This window comes from Halictus rubicundus, chromosome 5 (assembly GCF_050948215.1).
Source record: "Halictus rubicundus isolate RS-2024b chromosome 5, iyHalRubi1_principal, whole genome shotgun sequence".
NCBI classification, from domain to species: domain Eukaryota; kingdom Metazoa; phylum Arthropoda; class Insecta; order Hymenoptera; family Halictidae; genus Halictus; species Halictus rubicundus.
In genome coordinates this window covers 11175203-11199431 of record NC_135153.1, presented here as the reverse complement: position 1 = coordinate 11199431, position 24229 = coordinate 11175203, and the positions used below count along the sequence as shown (strand labels likewise).

Genomic DNA, 24229 nt, shown 5'->3' with positions numbered 1-24229 from the left:
GGAGCATGTTATACAATGCGCGAAAAACACACGCGAGACAATTTATTACATAAGCGACATTGTGTACCGAGCACCGATACGAAATCAGTACAATTATGGACACGAGAGAGCCATTTGCGGTTCCGTGAGCATTGCCGGTTCGCCGATTCTACGGCGATCGGTAGTCGGACCAGTGTCGATAGTTGAGAATAGTCGACGATCTCTTTTCAATTGTGCTGTTTCGAGAGACGAATTCATCCTGTAAAGTTCGGCGCCCTAATTCTAGAACAGACAGACAGAAAGAAAAATATTTGCACTTGCACGGAACCGTGAATAATAAGTAGACTGCGGATTTTATGCGTTTATGGCAAAAATGAGTAGTAAAATGAAAAACAGATAATTTGTAGTCTTTGCGCTGGTAACAGAGTAATTACGATTTGAAACGAAAGTTTGAAAGAGTTTAATCACTTGTGACCGACTGAAATGATTAAAAAAGGGAACAAAGAAATTCCCAACCAAAGTGGCTTCGATCCTTTGCAACAGATGCACATAATTTTACTTTGCATAAAGATCTTCTAGTGCAATATTGAACGCGTTGTTTGCCGAGTCAACAACCATAAAAATACCACAATCTCGCAGTACAAATTTGGTGCATTCAATGTATCAATTTTGAAGTTTAGGCAAATGATTGCACAACCGGTGACTAATAGTCACGCGGTGTAGAACGTGATAATGTAAAGATTGAAATATTTATGAAGTTTGCTTAATAATAAACATAGAAGTCTCTTTCATGCTGACCGCTCGCGATATTCGCAGTAAAACCGGTTTATGAATTATAAATACAATATACTGTAATCGTTCTATGTAATCTCGGCAATAGTGGTGGCTCGTCGCAGAAATCTTGTCACGAGTTGTATGGACAGCCTGTAATGAGAGCGTCGTCACGTGCATATTTATCGCGGTTGTTGTTATTATTCCTAATTTAGCCAGCACCATCATTGCCGAGACTGTGTAGAGTCAACCTATATACGTTTATAATAATCGAGTGCGTTCAGCTCCGCGAGACTTTTTATGTTTATTTTTAAGAAGAAAAATATTAATACTTCTGTGAAAATATCTATATACTGTCAGATAAATATTGTATGTATTGTTCAGGATATTTTATAGATGCAAATATTTTTGTTTCTGCCTGAAATAATTTCGGGATTGAATTTTATATTTCACAGGGTGGTTTTTAACCCCTGATTAAAATTACTTTAACGTTACAAAATGAAATATTGTAATCATCATGCCGAGGATGCTTTATAGACTGAACTATTTTGGTTTCTGTCCTAAATAATTTCGGAATTTATGAAATGGTTTCACACCCTTTAAAAACTTGAGGTACTGCGAAAACAAGTTAAAAGATTTCCATATCAGCGATTATCTCGCAGCACATTAGTTAAAATTACTGTAGAGATAATTTTAATAGCTCGGTGCGTCAACGCGGCGGACTTGAAGAGACGTCCGGCGGTCCTAAAAAATATTTTTTCGAATAGAAGACACCTCGGAGGCGTTGGTCAACGACGAAGTAAACAAGAAATGAAATAATGGAGACAGTATCGTAACCAAACTTTAATGATTGCGTGTTCCCTGTTTCTGTTCTCAGTTAGCGATCTAGTTTCGAAGGAAGCGTGTGGCGAGGCTGAAACGAAGAGAGTAACTTGCGTGAAAGGAGTCGCTTCTCTGCATCTCTTTTATTTCTCCCCGGTTGTGAGTAAGATGATTCGCAAGAAAAAAAAAAAAAAGAAAAACAAATTCGAACAATACCGTGTCGCTAATCCGGAACACCAGTCTCGCAGCGATCGCCATGCGGAACTGACATCGGATGATGAACTGGAGCATTCGTTATTACCGGCTACGATTATACATAATAATTTGTAATTAACGTCTAAGGAGTTTAACTGTAATGATATGGTCTTTCTGTAACAATAATTAAATTATACTACCTAACTTTCGTCGTCCGACTCCCTGACAGGACTTGCTTTTTGTAGCCTGGTTTAATTAATGAAGTAATTAATAATTAATCGTACCACCCGCCTCTCTCGGCTACACCCAAGTGGAATTGCGATCGAGTCGAATGCTGCGGAAACAACGTCCTCCCCGAGCTTGTACAACGGTGTTCCGCTTTTCGCTACGTTCTTTACAAAAATACTATTGGACGACAATAAATAATCAACGATCGGCTGATTTTAAGTCGCGGGAAACGCGATCGCAATAAATATACACGTTACAAATAAATACACGCGGAACAATGAACGCCGATAAAATTTCTCGTGAAACTCTCCCCCTACCCACCCTCTCTCTCTCTCACTCACTCACTCACACTACCGCTCGCTTTCTCGCCTCGTTTTCAAAACATCAATGAAGAGGCGATTAACATGGACGTATTTTCTTCGTTCGCCTGAGCGATTCACGCTAATTCACCCAACCCGGCAAAATACTCTGAACGCTAAACGACGCCCACCCTACCGTGCGACTACACCCCCTTACCCCAAAGAATCTTATTGCTGATTCGCGAATTCTACACGCCGAGGAACACAAGCTCCCGGCCCGTTAATTATGTAATTACTTCATCGATTAATAGAATAATACATCACAAAAAGAAAAACTCATGAAAATCTAACGGCTGCGTTTCTCTGACGACCCTCGAAACGAGCCGCGAATCGATCAACAATAGCTAGAACGCCGACAACAACAGTCTACGCGCCGCTCCGCACAGTTCCCAGGACAGAACAATTACACTGACCACCATCGATTTTCCGGTTCGATAACCCGGTAGACAATTGTTATATTAATAATTGCCGTCTCGCATCACCGGTTTTGCGGAAATTTAATTTTGGACGAAAGAGTAGCATTTTCAAACTTTCGGAATTTTTCCTGCTTCGACCGTCACAGGTGTGAGAACGACTCGCACGTGGAACGGTTCCGCAGACTCTCCTGAATACACTGCTATATTTGTTTGTAACCCTATGAACATTCGAACGTGTTTAAATTATGTTTAGAGAGACTCGGGAGAAAAATTCTTGAGGATGAAAATGATCGACTTTCTCTTCGCAAATGAAATTGTGCGGTATCGAAACGCAAATGGAGGTTCACGTTTCGTTGAACAGTGTTATTCAGAGGACAAGAAGAATCGAGGGTCGTTTCGCCGCGCGTTCCCCGTTCGATCGATCGACAACGGCAGGACCAACGAATCAACGCGTCCAGTAACATAACCGACTCGTACCTCCTCCTGGCTCGCCAGGAACCGGCATCCGCGCGAACAACAGTTTTCTTCCTCCCTTTCTCTCCGCTCGTTTCTACAGCCTACCGCTACTCAACATCGTTACAATCCTCCCCGAGCATCGCTTCATTCATCCAGAATAAAGTTTAAAAACATTAACGATTAGTTATACATCTATCTCTAGAATTATTATCTGCTGAGGCTCCTCTCGTTGCCGGCCGGCACGCGAACCGTCCGGAGCGGGCAACGAAAACGTGCAGGATGCTCGCATAATCATCAGCCAGCGTTTGTCCCTCATACTTTCATCGGGTGCAACAAAACCTGTCGCGTCTAATCCTTGTACCACGAAAACAGTCGCGCGCGAAATCCTCCTCAATGATCATAGTTTACTAAACAAAATTCTGAACTGTTTGTCCTTGATATGCGAAGGACTATTAACCCTAGAACAGCTAACGGGGCTCCTTGGACCCACTGAATGGAATATGTTGGGAAAACATTATTTCTTTCTCTTTAAACAATTTTATAAATTCATTTCTTGCCGCGTACGTCTTCAAGGTTCAGTATACACGCTTGCAGGACGTTTCAAGGTCGATGCAAGGTCAGACAAATGATGAGCGTGCGTAGACAAAACGAATACATATTTGCTTGTTATACGAGGCCGGTGAAAATGTTCGTACCCCGATTTCGTATGAAAAAGCAACAAGGAATCGAGCACGAATTATTGCACTGACCTAATATATTTTTGGTAATGTCTTTCTTGAAACATAATCGGTAAATTAATAGCAATCTCGAAGGCACAAGCGGCAATGATATTTATGAAATTGTTCGATGTGTCTTTGTTCGTCAGTCTTTTTAGGGCTGAGCGACTGTCGATACAGAAAACATTCAAAAATACTGCAAGAAAGTTAGATACACCGTTCCACAGTCTACAAGAAGCGGTACCATTGTATCGTCTATCAATTTTCGAGGGGAACTCTAGCCAATGACTATGCCATCAGCCTGCGCAGTGTGTCGAACAATGGCGGAAGAGGTCTCGCTCCGGAGGACTCGCCGCGCGACCCGTGAACCGCGACGAGCAGGCCAAGATCCTTTAAACGTTCATCAAGTTCAGCACTCGCACTGACCAAAGACATTAAAATTACTCGTATATTTATATGTATATATATGTAGGATTTTAGGAAAAAGACGGCACCAGGCGCAACCTCGAGATTGATAGGTGATCAGCTCCTGGCATCATCCACGGAACCATTTTCCTAATCTCCTGGAACGATTCCTGCGCGGATTCCCGCTGGTGCCTGGTTCCCTCTTATTCTTAAAATTCTACACATATACCGGGTTAGTCGCTTAAAGCTGTACCACCTGAATATACTCGTAACCTGTTCGTTGCGTAACCAAAAGTTTCAAAGAGAAGATTCATTTATATCGAATAAGATGTGCAATGTGATCATTAGTTTGTTGATGCCTTGACATTTTATCGAGATAGAAAAAGTAACTGAATTTTTAATGTGTGATATTGAAATATGTGATTTGAAAGACTATCGGATGCTTAATAAAAAAAGATACATAGGGTGAAAAAGTGATGTCTCGGTAATCATTACTTTTTCACCACCCATACTTTTTTACCCAGCATTCAATATTCTTTCAAATTGCACATTTAAATATTGCAGTAAATAACTAACAACTAACTAATTAACTTGTCTCGATGCGACAAGTAGGTTACGAGTAAATTCAGGCGGTACAGTTAATCGACTCACCCGGTATATAATATATTTATATATCTTCATTTCGTTTCTTATTATCAGCATCTTCTCAACAGTGTCACTGAGTATTATCATTTATTACTTCTCTCTTCGTTATGGCGTTCCCACCGGTGTGTCTCCTCGACTGGCATCGACTCTTCGCCGTCGGTTCTTCTTCATATACTGAATTAGATTCGACTTCTTCCCGACTCCTTGAGTGCTCGCGCGAAACCGGACCGCTCGCGATTCTTCCCTATTGACGTTTTTCATTTTTCCTGCGGCGTGCAATAGTAAAAATATATGTATAGCTCCCGAGGAAAAAGAGGATCCCATGATCGCCTCCGAGTGCCCCATGAACCGTCGCGGCGATCGCCTGGACGAGCAAAAAACGAACGAGGAACGAAGCTTCGCCTTGATAGAAAGGACCTGCGCTGGATCGGTGCATTGAACGGAAAAAACGAGAACGACTTAAACTAATAACGTCGCGCAATAATACTTGTCGCCTGAGCTCCTTTCGCTCGCGCGAGACCTTCGCGCACACCTATGTTAGGCTAGTAAAGAGGAACGTCCGGGTGGCTCTCCCGGTCTTCCGTTTTCGCACAAGAAAACAGAGACCTCCGAACCCCCATATGCGATAGCAACGAGCGATAGGCCAAAGGTTCGAATCTATAGGCTGATCTTCAGCTCGATACTGTAACCCTCTTACCCTGGATACTAATGTAATTCTCTTATGTCTTTTCCTCCTTCTTGAATCTATAGTGCTGGTACCATATCAGGGATATCGCCTATATGGTAGATAGCTAATTCTAAACGATGACATTGTTGCTCGTGGTTTTGTCGATTTTTGTCGCGGTTCGCCCGCGTGTTTCCTTGGAGAAGAACATTGCTACCTTCACGGTACAAAATGAATTTGTGTGTGTTTTACGTATCTACTTGTTAGCTGTTTGATTTTAGAATACGCGCGCGCGCGCGCGTGTGTGTGTATGTGTGTACGTGTGTGACGATGCACCCGTTCGCGGACGAGTCCCGCGAAAGAGAAAGACAAGTCCGCGACGATCTGACGAAACGAGAAAGTCTGATATGATTTTGGTGTCTTACTCGTCGCTCTTTTAAAAAACGTAATCCTAATCGAAGTGATCCGGCTACGAGGACAGACACGAGAGCGAAACCTTCGATGAAACGGCACACGGCATATTATCCGTCGTCGCGTATTATGCACCAAACTTTTCGTATCCTTAACGGCGGACGTTGCGTCATTCGCCCGGGTCGTCCCACTGCGCCTCCTCGGATATTCGGTCGAAGCAGTCGGACAGGAACGTGTACTGCGAAAAGGAGAAAAATGTTTTTACACAGGTGTACGATCGCTACAAGCATTCGTTTTACTAACACCCTTCACGGTAAAAATCTTTTATTTAACGCAACCTACATGTTTCATGAAATATCGAAGCAATTTCACAGAAAAAAGACACGGAGTCACTGAACATTATGTTATGGATGGAGCACGGTTTAATGAATTATGCTCCATTACTTCCGTTTCGTTTAACAAAAAATTCCGAAAAAATTCGAGGACATCCTACTCAATAGCACACGCGACTATGAATTTTCTTCGAATTTTTGGCCGCAAAATCGATTTTTTAAAATTTCTAACCGCGTCCCTGCCAGTGTCTTGCTTATGAGTATTTGAATGCTGCCTCCTCTGAACTAATTAAAATTTAACCATGCATCCTATATCTCTCAGGATACAGGATACCTACGTAGGGTGTGAAGACCTTGAGCCAGCGAGGCGGACGGTTGTCCTGGCGCGTATACTGGAAGCAGAACGCCATACCCTCCTCGTCGATCTCCCATCGGGTGATGGCGTTCCATTGGAACTCGACCACCTGAGACTCCAGGGTGCCATCCTCCTTCGCCGCGTGGAGCTTGAACGATGCTGCACCCACAGCTGCGACCACGTGGCCATCCTTCCTGGAGTCGCACGCGCAGTGAGGGAACACGATGTCGCCGTAGCCGCTCAGCTCCTTCGCCAACTTGAGGTACTGCGAGCGAGTGAACCCGATTTATAGATCAGCTTTAGAGACCTCGAGTATTTATTATGCAGCGATCATAAGAAGTAGCCCATGTACCTCGTGCTTCCTCGACGCGTCCTGCAGCGCCTTCAGCTGGTACAGCCGCTCGCCGGCGGTGATGTGGCCCCTGTTCACTTCGTCGATGGTCTGCCAGAAGATCCAAGTGAGCGCGTGCTCGCCGAGAGGTCTATTCACGTTGAACAGCCACCTCCTTATCGCGAGACACGTCGCGCTGGCCGTCGAGTAGTTCTGAATGTACAAAGTGTGGGGGTGTTCGTGGGGTTGTAGCTTCCTCTCTGAAACCACAGTAATCTCAATCATCGTGGACTTCTTCATGGACCTGTTCAACGGGTGCGAATGGTACCTACCGAAATTATACTCGACGATCTCGAAGAGATAAAAGTATCTCGCCGTCTCCGCGTCCAAGCCGACTCTACTGCAGACAGCGTCGTATACATCCTTCACGGAGGCAGCTTTCGCAACGGTCACCGTGACCACCTCGCGATCCGGCAACAATACCTTCAGATCCACCGCTGGCCCCTGGTCACCGTCCTCTTCTAATCTGTCGGTCAGGAAGTCCTGCATGGCGTCACTCTCGGCGATCACTCGTACCGCGCACACCTTCTCCAGGTACTGCTCCAGCCCTCGCCTCCTCGCGTCCAGCTGCTGCTCGCTCAATCTGTTAATAGAGCAATACTTCCATGTACAAGGTGTCCTGGAAGTGTCTACGCACGTTGTGGTCCAGGAGAGTGGCAACAGCGAGGAGAAACTCATGTGTTTATTAACCCACTTGCGTCATTAGCATGTAAGATTAGCGTACAGAAACACGAGGAAAGGTACACACAATACATATGAAATGAGACGTTCTCTTTGGCTTTTCAATGTTTTATTAATTGAATGTCATAAAAACGAAATTGGTGATGAGGGAATTATTTTCCCTCCGTTCTGATGGTGCAAATGAGTTAATTATGTCTCTCTGGTGTTGCCATTTTATGACAGAATTATACGATTCAAATAAAGCAAGCATGAGTACAGATTGCACCATGGGGCACTACTCTGGCAACATGAAATATGGGCGCGACAAAACTGCGCCCATTCAGGGTACTTTTTACAAAAAGGGGAAGCAAAATAAATCTTCTACCTTCAGATAGTCTTGTATCTCTGGAGAGAGTCCATTGTACTGTATAATTTTAACCCTTGGCACTCTGAGGCGTCACAAAAATTGCTATACCATTAATCAAAATATTGTTAACATTAGATTTATTTGTATTTAATACATTACTAAACGTTCAAGTATTGTATGAGGTATCATATCAGTTTTTAAATATTTTAGATCAAACGAGACGTGTGGTATCGGAGTTAGAATAGCTCCAAGTGCAAAGGGTTAACATCATGAAGCCCTGAGGGCAGGCTAGAGCGCTCCAAAGAGAAAACAATTATGTAGCCCTGTAACAGGTCTGTACTATGATTTGAAAGTGCTTACTGGAACGGCCATTTTCCAGGCAGTTTAGGGAAGTTGAATCCGATGAACTCCTTCTTCAGGGCGACGTGTAACGCAGCGAATTCTCTGTACCGTCGCGAGCAGAGGTGTCGTCCGGCCATATGGACGTTGAAAACCACATAACGCTCGTGCCTCCTCTCGCGGACATGGTAATCGGGCACGCTGATGGGCAGGGACCGTTTCTCACTATAGTCCACCGATGCGTAACTAAAAGAAGAAGAGATTTCAGCATTTGATGGACTGCCACCGCACACTCCTTAATCGAGGCTCTCAGATTTGCAGCTAGCTTCATCAGGGATCAGAAGACGCACCGATACTTCTGCAGACACTGTTGAAGCTAGCGAGCCTGGTAAAACAATTGCAAAAAGCTTGCACCCACCAAGAGTAACAACTAGATTGCGGATTTTATGCATTCACAAAAACGATATGATGCAATTTACTTATCCTTACAGACGAAGTCTGCATAACGAGTCGTTTACCTTCACGACTAACTTATGTTACTGTTCTAGGTTTTCAAAACTCAAACGCAGTAGATGTAATTTTCGATATACATTTATTGAATTATTATAAGTGCCATTTTGTTCTATAACCTTTCCCCATCTTTCACGCAACTTGCGTTTTTCGGGGAAAAACTTTTAAATATGATTTTTTATGTCGACCAAACAGTTGAAGTTTTTGTCATTATGGGAATTTTGTATTGACCTAAACAGATGAAAATCTGAGGTTGTAATGTCTGGTTAATAGGGTGAATGGGTTAGGAATAGATATAATGCACTCTGTTTCCTTCCATATTTAAGAGCGTATAAAACTAACAAAAATTAATGTATCCTAATCAAACTTTTCTCTAAAAATACCTGAAATACCACCTTTTAGACTATGTACACATACCATTTGAATGTACACATGCCAAAAAACGGCACGCACTTTCCGTACAACCCGATACAATCGTTGGGAGGTCAAATGTTTAAAGAATTAATCGGAAAAAAGTAAATATCGAAAAGATCGGTTGCAGACGTGGGGTTAAGAACGTCAATATGTTGTGTTCAGCTCGTTGAGATTGTTGAAGAAGAAAAGTAAGATCTACATGGCTAGCGTTAGCGTTTCTTGCGATTGATGTCAACAATTTTTGTTTTGCATAAAGATACGCAGTCTAGTAATAACTGTAGAAGAAGAAGAGGAGGAATCTGTGATAGCAAAAGAGGCAGAGGATCGAGGGATTCGTACCTCAGATCTTCGAAAGGTTCGAGCCGCTCCGCCTCCTGCGGCGTCACGGAGATGACGGTCAACGTCAGAACGTCGCCCCCGGACTTGATCAAGTCGACCACCTGCTTGTGGGTGGCTCCCTCGACGTTCACGTTGTTCCTGCAAACAGACACCAGAGATTTTCGTTAATCCAAATAGCAATCAACAGCCCCGCTCCAGTTTCTATCACCCGTGAATTTACCGGGTAGCGATCGCACGCAATTGCGAATAATCCGCTCCGCGTCGTCCATTGTCCGACCACTCGCACCGTACCGCGGTCACGTAACAAGACAACATCTGTCACGGTGTCGTCCTATCGGAACACTGACATGCCCGCCGATTTTCCCCTGGTGACCTTACCAAGATGGCCTGCGACGCAAGCAAGGTTCCGCGACGACTTTCGCGAAAACAAGGTGATCAGCCTCGCGCCACGATCCGGGATTCCTGGGCGTGAAAGGACGGCGGCCGTTAGCCACAACGGCCCGCTACTAAATACAACGACCGTGCCCCACGACTTTATGCACTCGCCTATCTAGTTTTCTCCCTGGCCCGTCTCCCCCTTCTAAACAGTCTCGGTTATCTCTAATTCTGTCGGCGAACCGCGTCCGACCAGCAGATAAGTCGTCTCTAAGTATACGCTCGCATCCCTGGACCCTCGAGATCTTTTCACGGAACGATCGACGCTGATCCTCGGCATCGCCACCGCGGGACGGTTCCACGAGAAAGGCTGGCACGATTATGCGAGACGATACTTTTTCGTGAGAGATTTCGTTACCGAGGAAATCGAGTTTGAAAGTTAGACAATCGGGCCACTCGCCGAGCCACGTGGCTGATCGCGGCTGGCCACTTCTACTTATTCTAGACGCCGCGCCGCGCGCACGGTTCACGCGAGCTAGATCCTTTTTTATTTTCCTGCTTTGCTGTCCTTGGTTTTTACCTGCTTTTGTGCAAGCGAGCGAAAAATTGAATGCATGAAAGTCGAATAGGTTCGCAGAGTTTGTACGGTTTACGATCACTTTGTAGTTCTGCTTCGAAGTAACTGGGAAAGACGGTAGAAACGACGCTAGAGGAATTCAATTTCTCTTTAGGTATGGTGTAGGAGTAGTTTAGATGTATTAACCCTTTTAATCATTTCTTACGACCTAAAATATTTCCCTTGCATGTATTTTTTTTTCATGTTATTACATACGAAAATGGTGCAATTTACTGGTACAACACTGAAATGTTCAGTAATCTATTAAATACAAACAAATTTAATAATGTAAAATATATTTTGAAATATGATACAGCAATTTTTAGTGGCGCCTTACAGTCGCCGTTCGAGTGCTAAGAGTTAACACTAAACCTACCGAGCTTTAGAAGTAACTAATGCATGTTGTCTTATAAAAGGGCTAAATATATTTATTTCATCATTTCCCACGAAAGCATTTTTACAATTTCAGTAAAATTTCAATTTTGACCGGCGGTGGTACGTTTAGTGTTAATTCGGTCAAAATATTTCCAGAATATTTTCATTTACGAGATGTTTCACATTCCTCCGTTCATCTTGCAGCGTGAAAATTACATATTACAGCATTTTTTAACGCCTCGCATTATTTCCGCCTAATTTATGTTTTCGCTGTACCGTCGATCGATTTATTCGTAAACCTAGAATAAATTTCTCTATCATCATCGATGAGCTAGAAGTGCATTTCAAGCCAACGTACGCCAGTGCACGGGTTCGAACGTTCGTCAGACTTGTCTGACCAAGACCTACCGCATCTCCTTAATCCCCTTACTCTCTGAATCGTCAAAACCGATTTTCTCGAAATCGAGAGCATTATACAAAAAAATTGTTTTCCACATTTTAGATTCAGCTTTTCAAGCAGAATCATCCCTGCCAAGCTCGTAATTTCAAACAGTCTCTATAATGTTTATTTAAGAGACTTGTCACACGATTTGAATCGGAGACTGACTCGCGAGTTTCCTTGCACGCTGCGACTTCAAAGTCGATTTTCTCGAAATCCAAGCACCATATCAAAAAATTGTATTGTGTATTTAAAGTTCAACTTTTCAAGCAGAATCAACCCCCTCGAGCTCGTACTTTGGAACAGCCTCTACAATGTTTATTTAAGAGACTTGTCACACGATTTGAATCGGAGACTTTGACTCGCGAGTTTCCTTGCACGCTGCGACTTCAAAGTCGATTTTCTCGAAATCCAAGCATCATATCAAAAAATTGTATTCTGTATTTGAAGTTCAACTTTTCAAGCAGAATCAACCCCCTCGAGCTCGTACTTTGGAACAGCCTCTACAATGTTTATTTAAGAAACTTTTCACACGATTGAACCGGAGACTTTGATTCGCAACAAGTTTTCCGGAGGAGCTCGCCGCGTATTTTTACCGTGGAATCCTATTTTTATAGCGAACCCTTTACCCAGGCACGTCCGCCGTTACCCTGAATGACTATCGGTGCAACAGTGCATCGCTCCCCCTGCTCTCCCTGCACTTCAACTTCGCAGACCGTGCCGAAGTCGAACCGAAGAAAATGCTGGGCGACTGGTATTGATCGAGCGCGGGAATAGAATTATCGAGTCCAAAGGGCCCGCCCCCTGTAAACGCAATTTCGCCTTCTTTTTTGATAGATCCGATAGATCCCCGGTCGTTAAAGAGACCGACGGTTTAAAGGAGGCCGCGATGAAATCGTTGTCGTTCGAATCTTTTTATTGCGCGCCCGGCGCCGCCGTTCGACCATAACCGAGATAGTCGAACTGTGTTGCGATAACCGCACGGACTATTCGTTGCCTCGTATCGGGCGTTATCGATCAAACGATCGAGAAATGTGTCATGATCATCGGCTGATCCTTTGCGCGGTGGCATCTTGATCTTGTTGACATAAGACTTTTCGATTGCTATTGGTGTCGCGGATTAGCGACACTGATTTTTCGAGTAGGAACTTTTTCATTGAATTATTGTTCGATGATTGAATGTTGTTAATAGGACAATTGAAGTAGCAAGTCTTGCTTAAATTTTGCGTTTACAGGACAGTTCGACGCGTTGCAGTGTCTTTCTTCTATAATTATATACATTTATTGATTGTCGCTGAACTGTTAACCTATTTATTCGCAAATCTACTTGATTGACAATAACCGTGAATATTAGATTGCAAATTATTCTACAGTAGAAAATAGACACGTTCGCGAATACTGCGTCTTTTGATCTTTGCTCGGTTTTACGGGAAATTATTGATCAAATAGAGCCCCGTAATTATTGCAAGACAATGCAAAACGCAGTCCGACGTTCGATAGCGCTGAAACGAACGAACATCCTGAGCGTCGGCTCTATCGCCTCGTTTCCTGAACCGGCAAGACCCGCGAGGCTCTAATCAGCAAAGTCGCGGGCGTAATTGAAGAGAAAGCTGAGCGTGCAGATCGCAGTAAATTCGCTGAACCGGTTAACACCTTCGCGAAGAACCTGATCGATCGTCCGCCACGGAGAACGGTCTCCGACCATCGTTCCTCTGTTCGCATCATCTTTTTTCCGTTCTGGAGAAAAGAAAAAAGAAAGAACAGACGCGATCATCCCCGACGATCATGGCCCCCGAGTGACGCCATCTTGCCGTGGCTTGTTCTCACGGAAGCGAAAGCTCCTGGCACTCGATACGGGGATATAGGATTCGAGTCCGTTCCGTCAGGTTACGTTACTATTTGCAATATGCTCGGCCGCGGACCATAGGAAAGAGGTCACTTACGTTTATCGAGTGTATCTGCATTGATCGATACCGGCATCCTCTCCAGCCGATCGAGGGGGAGGCCCGATCGATATGCAACGGCCCCCATGAATCCCACAGCATCCTCCGACATTCCCATTTCTTTCATGTTAATGCTCCCGCGTGGATGGAATAAGGAGCAACAAGAATCGGGAGGGATATTTGTTTATCGAAAGCACGCATACACGTGCAATTCACGGGAAACGATCCACGACATCGAACACGACTGTCCTCGTTCGAGATAATAAAGTATGAGCCGAATCTTTTTAATCATTTAAGCTGTAACACCTCGTCTGACTCGTGACCAAGATATCGAGCAGAGTCTACTAACCGTGGACGTTGATCTTATCCTTTAAGTCCGAATAAAATTCAATTTCATTGTGGTCGATATGTAATCGACATGATAGACCGTTCGCACCCAAGTGAGGATTACAAATAAAAATTGTCTACGTCAATTGCAGGAGACTGGAGCCTTTAATTCTCACTTTAATCGTTTTAACAAGCTGAGAATACTATTATAAATTAGCAGTTTAAAATAATTTTAACCTTCCTATTTCAGTCGCCCATTTTTGCCATAAACGCAAAAAAGCCGCAGTCCAGTGATCGCTCTCGGCTCTCGAGCATCCGCGAGCGCTCCCATTCGTCTCGCAGTTGTTTCTGCGAGCGATACGCGCAACATTGCTCCGCAGACGGTACACAAGAGAGTCCATTCTCGCTCTGGTCAGCGTCTGACGAGAGTGGGGAGAAGCACGGTTACGAGAAAAATACTAAACGGCCTCTCTTGTCGCGGAGAAAGTGATAACTACGCGCGGAGTTCCGCGTACGAATAAATGCGCCGCGAGATCCGCGGCAGTGTTTAGGGTCGTTTGCGTCAGCCAGCAATTATGCAACGAATCTGACTTGACTTCCGCATGGAAGCGTCGCAGAGAAGCGTTCGTCCGCTGGAACAGAGCTGGAGATTCACCGAAAATCCTCGCTGATTGTCAATCGTCGCGCGACGAACGAGGTTTTCATTCCCCTCCGGTTATGTTTGCTCGTGCAATTGCACGGCCGATCCAGTGAGATCAGGCAGGCCACGATCTGCGGAACTAATTACAGTTCGCAGCGGTGAGTCTGCAAGTTTCCGTCGAACCGCCCGATAACGTGCGCGACTCTCGAAGGATATTGCTGGCATCCAGGCAGCGGACACTGTCTTGCGGTGATTGATCCACGGATCAAAAGTTCGATCTTTCATCCGCTCGATTTGTCGTCTACTCGATCTATCATCGAATTCTATGTTTTCTTTATTGTCGCGTGGACGTGAGCTCGATTTCTAGAGGCAGTGGTTGTCAACTTGTTCCTAATCACGAGACCCATGCAGCTCATTATTATTTTTCTCTTTGTCTCTGTGGAATGTTGAACATTGTTTAACCCCCTCATATAAGGTATCTTTTCAAATGGGTTTCAAGGTCCACTTGAGAACCCTCTGTAGTAATTGCAAGAAGCAAAGGAATTTGTTTCTTTTTTCAAAAATGTTATTAAACTGCCGAATGTATAGCAGAATTCTTATATGCATGTATTGCTTTCACTGTTTCGTGTTTCCTCTAATCATTTTTATTGAACACGCAATTCCAGTAGTAAGATATTACTTTAGATGCGTCATCTGCTCGTTATCGGCGCAAGCCATAGATTTATTAATCCATTTGCATCATTATTGTATGCTCGCGCGTTGCGTTCCTGTACACAGCAATTAATGTGTCCCGCTGCCGTTATTATCAGTGGTATGTACATACGTAACGACACGTGTAACAAATACGCACCAATTACTGGAACACGAGGTCTGCTTTCACCTCCTGAAAACACTCGAACGTAATCAAACGAAGATTTTTCCTTCTTCCTCGTGATGCGAACTAATTTCAGTTCGTCTTGGATCGCGGATTGGCATGAAGGACTTAGCGTCGCGGAACACCTGTTTCGGAGGATCCTTGAGCCGGAATCGTTTGAGCAAGCCGGCGGGCGCTAATTTAATATGATGCCCTTGGTGGCTGGTAGGAAAATCCATCGAGCTCACCTGCACACGTGTTAACCACTTGTCAGAAGCCGGACAACCGACAAACCTTTTAGAAACGACAGTTCACGGCGAAAGTAGCTCCCGGTGAGACCGGAATCGCGTACCTAAAGGTCGTCTTTGTTTCCGTCTTACATAATTCCCGGCCGGTTAATTGCATTATGTAATTCCATGATCTCTGCTGCCCGGGCTGGTTTTAGGGTTCATTATGTGCCCGATGTCACGCGTACAACGTTCCCCCGCGGTTAGCTCCTCAGAGCCCCGTTAAGAGCCAATGGTAGTCACGTGACTTTTGCAGAGCCAGCAGATCGGTAACTGCTGTATAATTTCCGTTCACAGCCTCCAGCCGCTGACTTAAGATCCGTCTTGGACTTGATCCGACGGATCTTAAGTCTCTGACTAAACTTGTCACGTTTTTTCCTCTGTATTATCGATGTTATGAATTCTGACGCCAGAAACGTGCTTCAAGTTTTTCACTTTGTTTCGCAGAGAATCAAGACAAAATATAGCTCAATTTGTAGCTGGAGATATTTTCCAGCGCGCGCTACTCTCAATTTTATCCAGCAAACTCATCCAATGGCATAGAAATGCTTGGATTCCACGACATGCGCATCGTCAATTTTTGGCCTTCTTCTCACGCTTATATTACCAAATATCTGTACAATCTTCCTCTTTCGAATGAGCCCTTTCCCAGCGATAAATATTCTCATATAAGGACGAAAAGTTGAGGCACGTAAAACCATTCTTCGACTATTTTTGTCGGTAACCTGGTCACTCTACCTTACCGCGAATCTACGGAGTCTTAGATCGTAATTAAGAAAGAAAATTAAGCTCTACTTTTCTCTAGTTTGTTGCAATCGCGGTGGGAACGTTAGGCATAAAGATCTAATAATTACAAATTGCATTCTTTTCTTTCAAGGCGTATGCACGCGAACCGTGCAGTCTATAATGTTACCGAACGTCGTAATGTAGGGTATTGACGCAACTGTTTCAACAAACTGTTCGAGATTCTCTGGCATTTTTATGTCTCGTTGATTTTGCAAAAATTGCTCTCGGCAAACAATTAAAACAAAGAGAGGGATAGAAGGAAAAAAGGAGGGACACGTGCGGCCATATTTCATCCGGGAGCTAACGGTATTGTAAGCCCGTTCAGGTTGCTAATGTTAATCGCGTTGTCGGAGGCGAAGAGGAAACGATCGGGACACGAGAAGCCTCCTCGATCGTTCCCGTGAAAATCCAGCGGCCTAAAGGAAACAGGATCGATCGATCGATCGACGGGATCCACGCGTGCATCGCGTTGGTTTCCCGCGGAATCTGTCCACCATCGCAGTCGCCTACACGCGGACTAATAAAACGGAAACAACAGAAGAGGAAAAAGAAGAAGACGTCAGGATGAATTACTACGGTTCGCTGTCTCGTCAGAGAACGCGATGGGTCGATCGCAACCGCCGCGGGCTAATCGAACGTTAATTGCCTCCGCGTCTGTCGAGATTTTTTAACGAGCCGCGTTCCCGACGACAAGTAAACGGCCGCTGATAAAAAGACGTTCACAACGCGAACAACAGCCGAATCGCCAGACACGATTGACTTTCGTTTTCCTGCATCGATTGGCTTCCAGCGCCGGTACAGTGCGCCTAAAAATTTTTTCAAATGCCTGACATTTTACGCCTGAACCTGTTCTTCAATGGCGACTACCAAATACAACCTCGCCTATATTCGATGGTAATTATTCGACTGCGGATCTTCCTGAAAATTCTCATTTCCATGAATTATTTTACAAAGTATTCTGAAAAGTAGATTCCTCATGGTAAACGTAAAATAATAATCGCTTTTCATCAAATAATTCTGTTTTCTTGCATTTTACACGTTACACATTGTAGTGATTATCATCTCCAAAGAAGGGGTAACGCTTCTAAATCGAATATCATAATTTTTCATCAAATAATTCTGTTTTCTTGCATTTTACACGTTACACATTGTAGTGATTATCATTTCCAAAGAAGGGGTAACGCTTCTAAATTGAATATCATAATTTGTGGGAATAATGGGACGAAGTTCTTTGGCACTCATTGCTTCGCAAGTTTGAAGAACTCTGTCGAGGGAGATAAAAATTTTGCGAGCCGTTATTAACCTTTTTGTCCGGGCTATTGATTCCGGATTATTTTTATCCTGTCCGCTAACTACGATTTATTTAGTAGACAAATTCGGGGTTCAGCGTACCGGCTGCTGCAACGTTTCTTTTTGACGACTTCCCCCGTCCGCGATCCCCAGCGCAATTTAAATCGCACGCGAACGGGACCGTAATTTATTTTCATGCTGTAATCAAGTCGTAACGACAGCTGTTACCGCCGGGATCGTTTTCGGATCCATCTCGTTCGTTTCGAGGCAGACTGATGCCAGTGTCCGCGCTGCACACTTGCTGGTTTATTTGCGCGTGACACTAACGACCGCACACGGTTCCGCGATGTCGACGCTATACCGTAGAAAAGTTCCGAAAAATCGTATCCCCTTAGGACTGCACCGTGCTGACAATTAATATATTAGGGGTGCCCGTAAGTAAACAATTATTTGCAAAGAATTTGTTTTGCCTTTAGTTCTGTACCGATCGTTGAAGAGAAAACGAGGCATTCTTTTACAGTTTTCGGTAAACCCAGCCTGTGTTCAAAATATTCTAAAAAGTATAATTTTTTTTACAACCCTGTAACAAAATGGCAGCGTTCGTACCTTCCCCCCCTATAAGAGCGGGACTGAAAATTTGCAGGAAAGATGGCAAACTGTCCATGATAATGATGGAGATTCTATAATGAATTAAGAAATAAAAACTTGAATTTACTACAAAGTTTGTTTTAGATTTCAAAATAATTGATCACTTATGGGACACCCTAATATATTCCTGTTGGTCTAAAAGACGCTACAGTTTTACTTACTGCAAAGTTTGTTTTAGATTTCAAATAATTGATTACTTATGGGTCCTCCGATACAACTATTCTTCAGAAAGCAGCACAAATCGAAATGAATAGCTATGCGAAAGGTTTAAAGTGCAACGTAAGTTCCGGTGTTTGCACATCATATGTTATCTAGAAACATTCTCGTCTTTTCAGAAAATTTATATTCCGACGAAAATTAGTCTCACGCTCTTTTGCCAGGCCTCCGGAGAATTAATCGGGCGTATTCAGTTATGGAAATGGTAAATGCTCGATGGAAAGCCGCGCCCCGCATTTAAAGCAAATCCGGAGCTCCTCGAGAAAAAATTGGTTCGTCAATACGGCCAATAGGGCGGTGCGAAAGGCGATGGCACTGTCGGTCCGAAACGCTGTCCGCCGGGGCCTTATTTAATTCAGATTCGTTAATGAACGGCTCGCCGCGGCGCTGAGAACGATTCCAAGGAGCGATCAAGTGGCAGGAAACATTGTGCCAATTTATGGTTCGATTAAAACTGGCGCCGTGAGAAAGAAAAACGAAAGAAAGCACGCGGTGCCAGCCGCGAACAATGTACAGTCCGCTCGACACCGGCTTAACACGCGATTCCAGCTGACAAAATTATGTTAATATCTTGCTTATTTGTGGTCGTTCTTCCCTTGTTCTTATGCAGAAGCGAGCGAGAAGAATTTCGTGTACGGAGGTCAGTTAATATTCCACGATTGGCCTCTCACAGTGATTTTTAATTTTTGGGGTAATCCTAACGATTGAATGTATCGCACGCTAATTAGATCTCTCTAATTAAATATGATCGTGAATGCTTAACTTTTTAATTTTTGCTCGGGTGGGATTACATTTCGAAAAGGCGCTCTGGACGCGTAGATGAACGATAACGTTAATTGAAATGGCTTATGATCCTTCCCGGGCGGGCTCGGTCCTGCTCGGTCCTGCTCGTATTCATCGGGACCGATTAACTTTCACGGGCACGATAGCGCCCCAGCTTGGTTTCGTGATATATTATGCGCTCGATCGCCACGCGATCAGCATAAGCACCAATCTCGGAGGAGCACGCTTCGGGATCGTTCGATATTTTCGAATTCGACTTTATAGGCTAACGGCGCCCTATGCTAATTCGACGGGCAAACTCGAATTTCAATTATGCCACCGCCGCGAACAATTTCCGGATAGCCCGAGACGAGCTAACTCGTTGCGTTCGCGTCTTTAATGACACTCTACACCAGGCCACGGGGATATACCTAACTGTTATATAATATCTAGATGGATTGCATCAAACTGATTCGACGCGCATTATTATTATTTATCTTTAATCTAGTGGTCAACGGGTTACGCACATTAACTGGGACTTTTGTCAGCCACCAACTTAATTGCAAGCAGACGATGATTTATCACAAAAAGTTTATAGATCAAATGCAAAACAGTAAGACCATTTAAAGAATTTAAAAATACCAATGCATTATTTTCAACTGTTTAAAATTATTCAAAAAAGAGCATAAAAATTCACCAAAATTTTCTACGGTGTTCAACGATGTTCTACAGTCTCAACGTAAATGAATCCGTGATCACCCGAAAACATGAAAAATAAAGCATTAAAGAATTTTCGAAAAGTAATTAAAAATCTAATCCAGACCGAAAGGTTGGAAAGGTTCAGGAAACTCTAAGGAAGATGTTCAAACCGCTCGAAACACAATAATGTTGGCGATCGGGTCGACGAGATTGTTTCTAGATGCAATTTGCATGCATCGATCCCTAGAATTTCTATCTGCATGAAGATCCGCAGTCCGGTTATGAAACGATTAAGTTATCTTGTTTTGTAAGAGCTAGAGCGTCTGAAACGCGTTGTTTTCCTAGCGGGAACGCTTTAACAGGAATTTCAAGGGAGGGATGAAAAATCGTGGGATCGCGTCGCACGCGACGATACCGTGGTACGTATCGCGTCGACGATAACGCAGGAGCCAGGTGGAAAGCCTGTGCGGTGGCCGTCGCGTGCAAATCGCGGATCGAAAACGAACGTCGCGATGACGTTCATTTTGAAAGCCGATGCTGCGTCGGGTTACAACCACGATAGAAACCGTACTGGCAATAAACGGTTTTCGAATTCGTTCCACGTCCGATACGGGCGTCGCGCGAACGTTAAACCTTCCGTTACAAACATCACAGTCGAACCTGCCTGGTGCCCAAACTAATCCATTCAAAAAAATCAAAGAACGCGAGTTTGGAGCTACCAGATGGTCCGATATCGAAAAGAGTACGCCCCTTCCCCCCACCACCACGAAAAAGTTGAAACAAATCTACGAGAAGTGAATTTACGCAACTAGATTGCATTTTAAAAGCCTATTACAAGGGTAACTTCGACCAAGTGGTCCGATCCAAAAGGAAGAGTGCATCCTTGATTTTTACGGCATCAGAACAGTTGAAAAAAATCAATTTTTACATTTCAATTGTTTCCTCAATGTGTTCCGTGAAAGAAAAAGAGAGAAAACTTTGTTAGAAGGGTAAGTTCAATGATCTTTGCATCTAGTAAGTTTGTCATCCCGCCATTTTGTTTACTGGGCAACTGCTCCGCCATTTTCTTGGTCGAAGAAGAGTAAATTTGAATTTCTATCGTTTTCGGACCGGGAGACGTGGTTACGGTCTCGCCAACAGCCCGGTATAAGATAATAACATTTTGTTTTCTTTCGAGGCGACGTTATCACAACAATTTTCTTTTCCTTTCCGGCAATTTGCGTCCGCCATGTTGGTACCACGATATTCGATCATAAATCATGCGCGACTAAGATTTAGCCGTCCGAGAACGGCAATGTCGCGGCGCAACGTGTTTCGGGGTTGAACGGTTCCGAATGAATGTCGCGACTCGCGCGTACAAGCCGAGATTTCCCTCCGGATAATTCTATTACTCTCCGCTACATAATTCCCTCGAAATCTGACCGGGATTCCCGCGGACAGATAGCCGCCAATCAAATAGGTTTCGCGGCCGGCATTGTTGTCGGTCCACGAGCAATTTCGATTCGAAAAATCGGATCTTACAGGGTAAGGGACCCAATTACACTTATTTATTAATTACACTTATTTGTAGAACATAATAAATATTAAAAACGATATTAAGTTCTTTTCATTAAAATCGTTTAACATATATGATATATATGTATCTGTTTTTTAATATTCATTATGCTTTAAAAATAAGTTTAATTAATACAGGTACGGTAATTGGTACCCCCACAGTAATCGAGTCCCTTACCCTACAAGCTCGTTGTTACTTATGATCTCTGGAAACGCGATCGAACAGAACGCACGAAATGATTTTTCGAATGATCGTACCAACCGGAATGCATCCATGTGTAATTTCTTTGTTCTCGGTTTACCATTTTCGCGAATGTGTTCCGACGAGTTTGATTAACCCCTTCCCGGAGAGTTATTCACCTCTTTCGTGTAAAAACGTAAAAGTCAGTGTACAGGAGATGTGCAAATTGTCTATTTCCAGTAGGAAACTGTTAGAGATAAAGAACTCTAAAGAAGTATTATAGTTAATACTTCGAGCCGAAAAACAGGAACAATGGAATCGAGCCGATTAAGTTTTTGTTTATCGGCGAGGTTCGAGGTTCCAGAAAAGTTGCACGATTTCCCACAAGTTTGGACGTTCGTCAAAGGAGAGGATTTATGTATGACGGACGAGGGTAGAATGAGGATTACAGGCTGGTGACAGGTACGGGTACAACAATGGTACTCGGATACCTCGAGGCCTGGACAGGTGGAACGCGAACCGTGCCAAGAACCCGTCGTTTCTTCCACGGGTAAACAGCCCACCGAACCGTCTAACCAGTCGAATCGATTACAGCGAGCATTACGCTATCGCGTTGCCACCGATATAATACTCCGGTTCCTCCGGAAAGTGTTGTGCAGCGTCTACGCTGTCTTAAAGATGACAGCTGTACAACAACAGCGTTCCGCGAGACAAGACCGGCCTCGCCGATTATTTCGTTGCATGAGAGACGTACGAAAAAAAAAAAATGCGCGACAGACAAACGGAAAGGGAGATACTCTTTGTCAAAAAGGACCCTGGATCGAAACGACGAGCCGAGTAATCCGTCGATGTACGGGACTCCTGGAGACTGGTAGATTACGAGGAATCGGTTAGTTCCGACGGAGTTCGCTGCTCTGTACGCGAACGTTAGACGGTACCCGTTTGACAGGTACAGGCACGCACGTAGCTCGCGGAGAGACAAGAAGCGCTCCAAACCGAAACAAAAGACGGGTCGCTCGGTGAGAATAATATTCTACTTACACTTCAAGGATCCGATCGCCTTTTCTCACGCCGGCCTTCTCGGCTGCACCCCGAGGCAGCACGGCGCTTACGTGCTGAAGCGGCGCGTACAGTTCCCCGTTGATGCTCCTCAGTTGTCCACCCTCGCTGACCTGACCGCGTACGTTGAACCCGAAGCCAGTCTCGGTTTTGTAAATGGTGACGCACCTCGGCCCCTGCCCGATCGGGTTCCCTTGGCTCACCGGGTGCTGGGGCACGCGTCCGTTGTTGATCATTGTCACGCCAACGCTCCTCGTTACGTCCTCGTTCGCGGCTGGCAACCGCTGCTGCTCCTCCGACTCGCAGTCCGCCATCTTACTCTCTGACCGCCCATTGATGTTCCTCTCGTACGCGGATCCGCCGCGAGACTGCGCCCGCGTCGACGCCACTCGCTTCTCCCTGCCCTCTCCGCTCTAGCACCAATCCCCACCACGCCTCTTTCGAGATCCGCCACGAACCGCGCGAACACAGATCGGAAACCGTGTCGACTCTTCCGGATTTTCCTATTTCGCTCATTGTTTCCATTTATATTTGATTCACTGCTCTAGTGATGGGCACCATCGACTAAATCGATAGTAGCCAACTACTATTTTCAGTCGACTGATTTTTTAAACTATCGACCGAATTTAGTAGTGGTTGGGTTACTATTTTCAGCCGACTGTTTTACACGTCGCCATCTTGAAATTTCAAATGTCAGTGTCACACGATGGAACGAAAAGGTTAGAAATACATGATTATGACAGGACGTGCAAATATGCAAGTAATGAAATATGTAATAGATATTTCAATACTTTAATTCATATTAGATGTTAAAATCATATTGCTATTTATGCGAAATACTTTAATTCATATTAGATGTGAAAATCTTGTTGCTGTTTATGCGATATAAACTACATATGTATGTGATGTACGTAGGCATAGACTATAGCCCGCAATCTAGACGTAACCACTAAAACGAAATTTCAGTCGACTAAAAATTATCGACTAAATATTCGATAGTATGTAGTAACTAAATAGTAATTAGTCGATAGTTGAATTTAGTCGATAATGCCCATCACTACACTGCTCTTTTACATTTAGGACATGAACCACTACCAGAGATGGGATATTGGACGGGTTTTCTCACGCATGCGCGACGATTTTAACGTCAGCAAAGTAATATGATTGGCTAAACTGGGGCAGCTTGGTCACCTCGCAGAATTTCGTAAAATTTGTTATGACTTGAATTTGAAAAGTGAATGTATAACATGTGTACTTGTACAGAAATTTGAGTATAAATTGTAATGTTTAGACGAGGTATAGACAGATTCCTCTCTGCTTATACCTCGTCTGTGGTGTGGGTGGTGTGGCACCTGATCCAAGCTAGAATTTAGTGTGGGGGCAGCACTATACCGGTGGCACAAAA

The 24229-nt window shown here is 44.1% G+C and overlaps 1 protein-coding gene across 1 annotated transcript; it reads right to left on the bottom strand.

Moving 5' to 3' along the window:
* Nucleotides 1-278: 278 nt before the first annotated feature.
* On the bottom strand, nt 279-23298 carry Snx27 (sorting nexin 27). Its single transcript, XM_076788400.1, has 7 exons — nt 22807-23298; nt 9775-9912; nt 8533-8757; nt 7418-7728; nt 7107-7345; nt 6738-7019; nt 279-6305 (listed from the first exon to the last, which is right to left on the bottom strand). Exons 1-7 carry the CDS (start codon nt 23136-23138, stop codon nt 6237-6239), a joined length of 1596 nt encoding a protein of 531 aa, XP_076644515.1. The 5' UTR covers nt 23139-23298; the 3' UTR covers nt 279-6236.
* Between the last annotated feature and the right edge of the window lie 931 nt (nt 23299-24229).

Excerpts from the sequence above, each read along its gene's own strand:
- Snx27 (XM_076788400.1), bottom strand. The coding sequence starts at position 23,138 with ATGGCGGACTGCGAGTCGGAGGAGCAGCAGCGGTTGCCAGCCGCGAAC. Across the intron at positions 7,729-8,532 it reads CCTGGAAAATGGCCGTTCCA|ATTGAGCGAGCAGCAGCTGG; the intron begins GTAAGCACTTTC and ends CTCTATTAACAG. Across the intron at positions 7,020-7,106 it reads ACGCGTCGAGGAAGCACGAG|TACCTCAAGTTGGCGAAGGA; the intron begins GTACATGGGCTA and ends ACTCGCTCGCAG.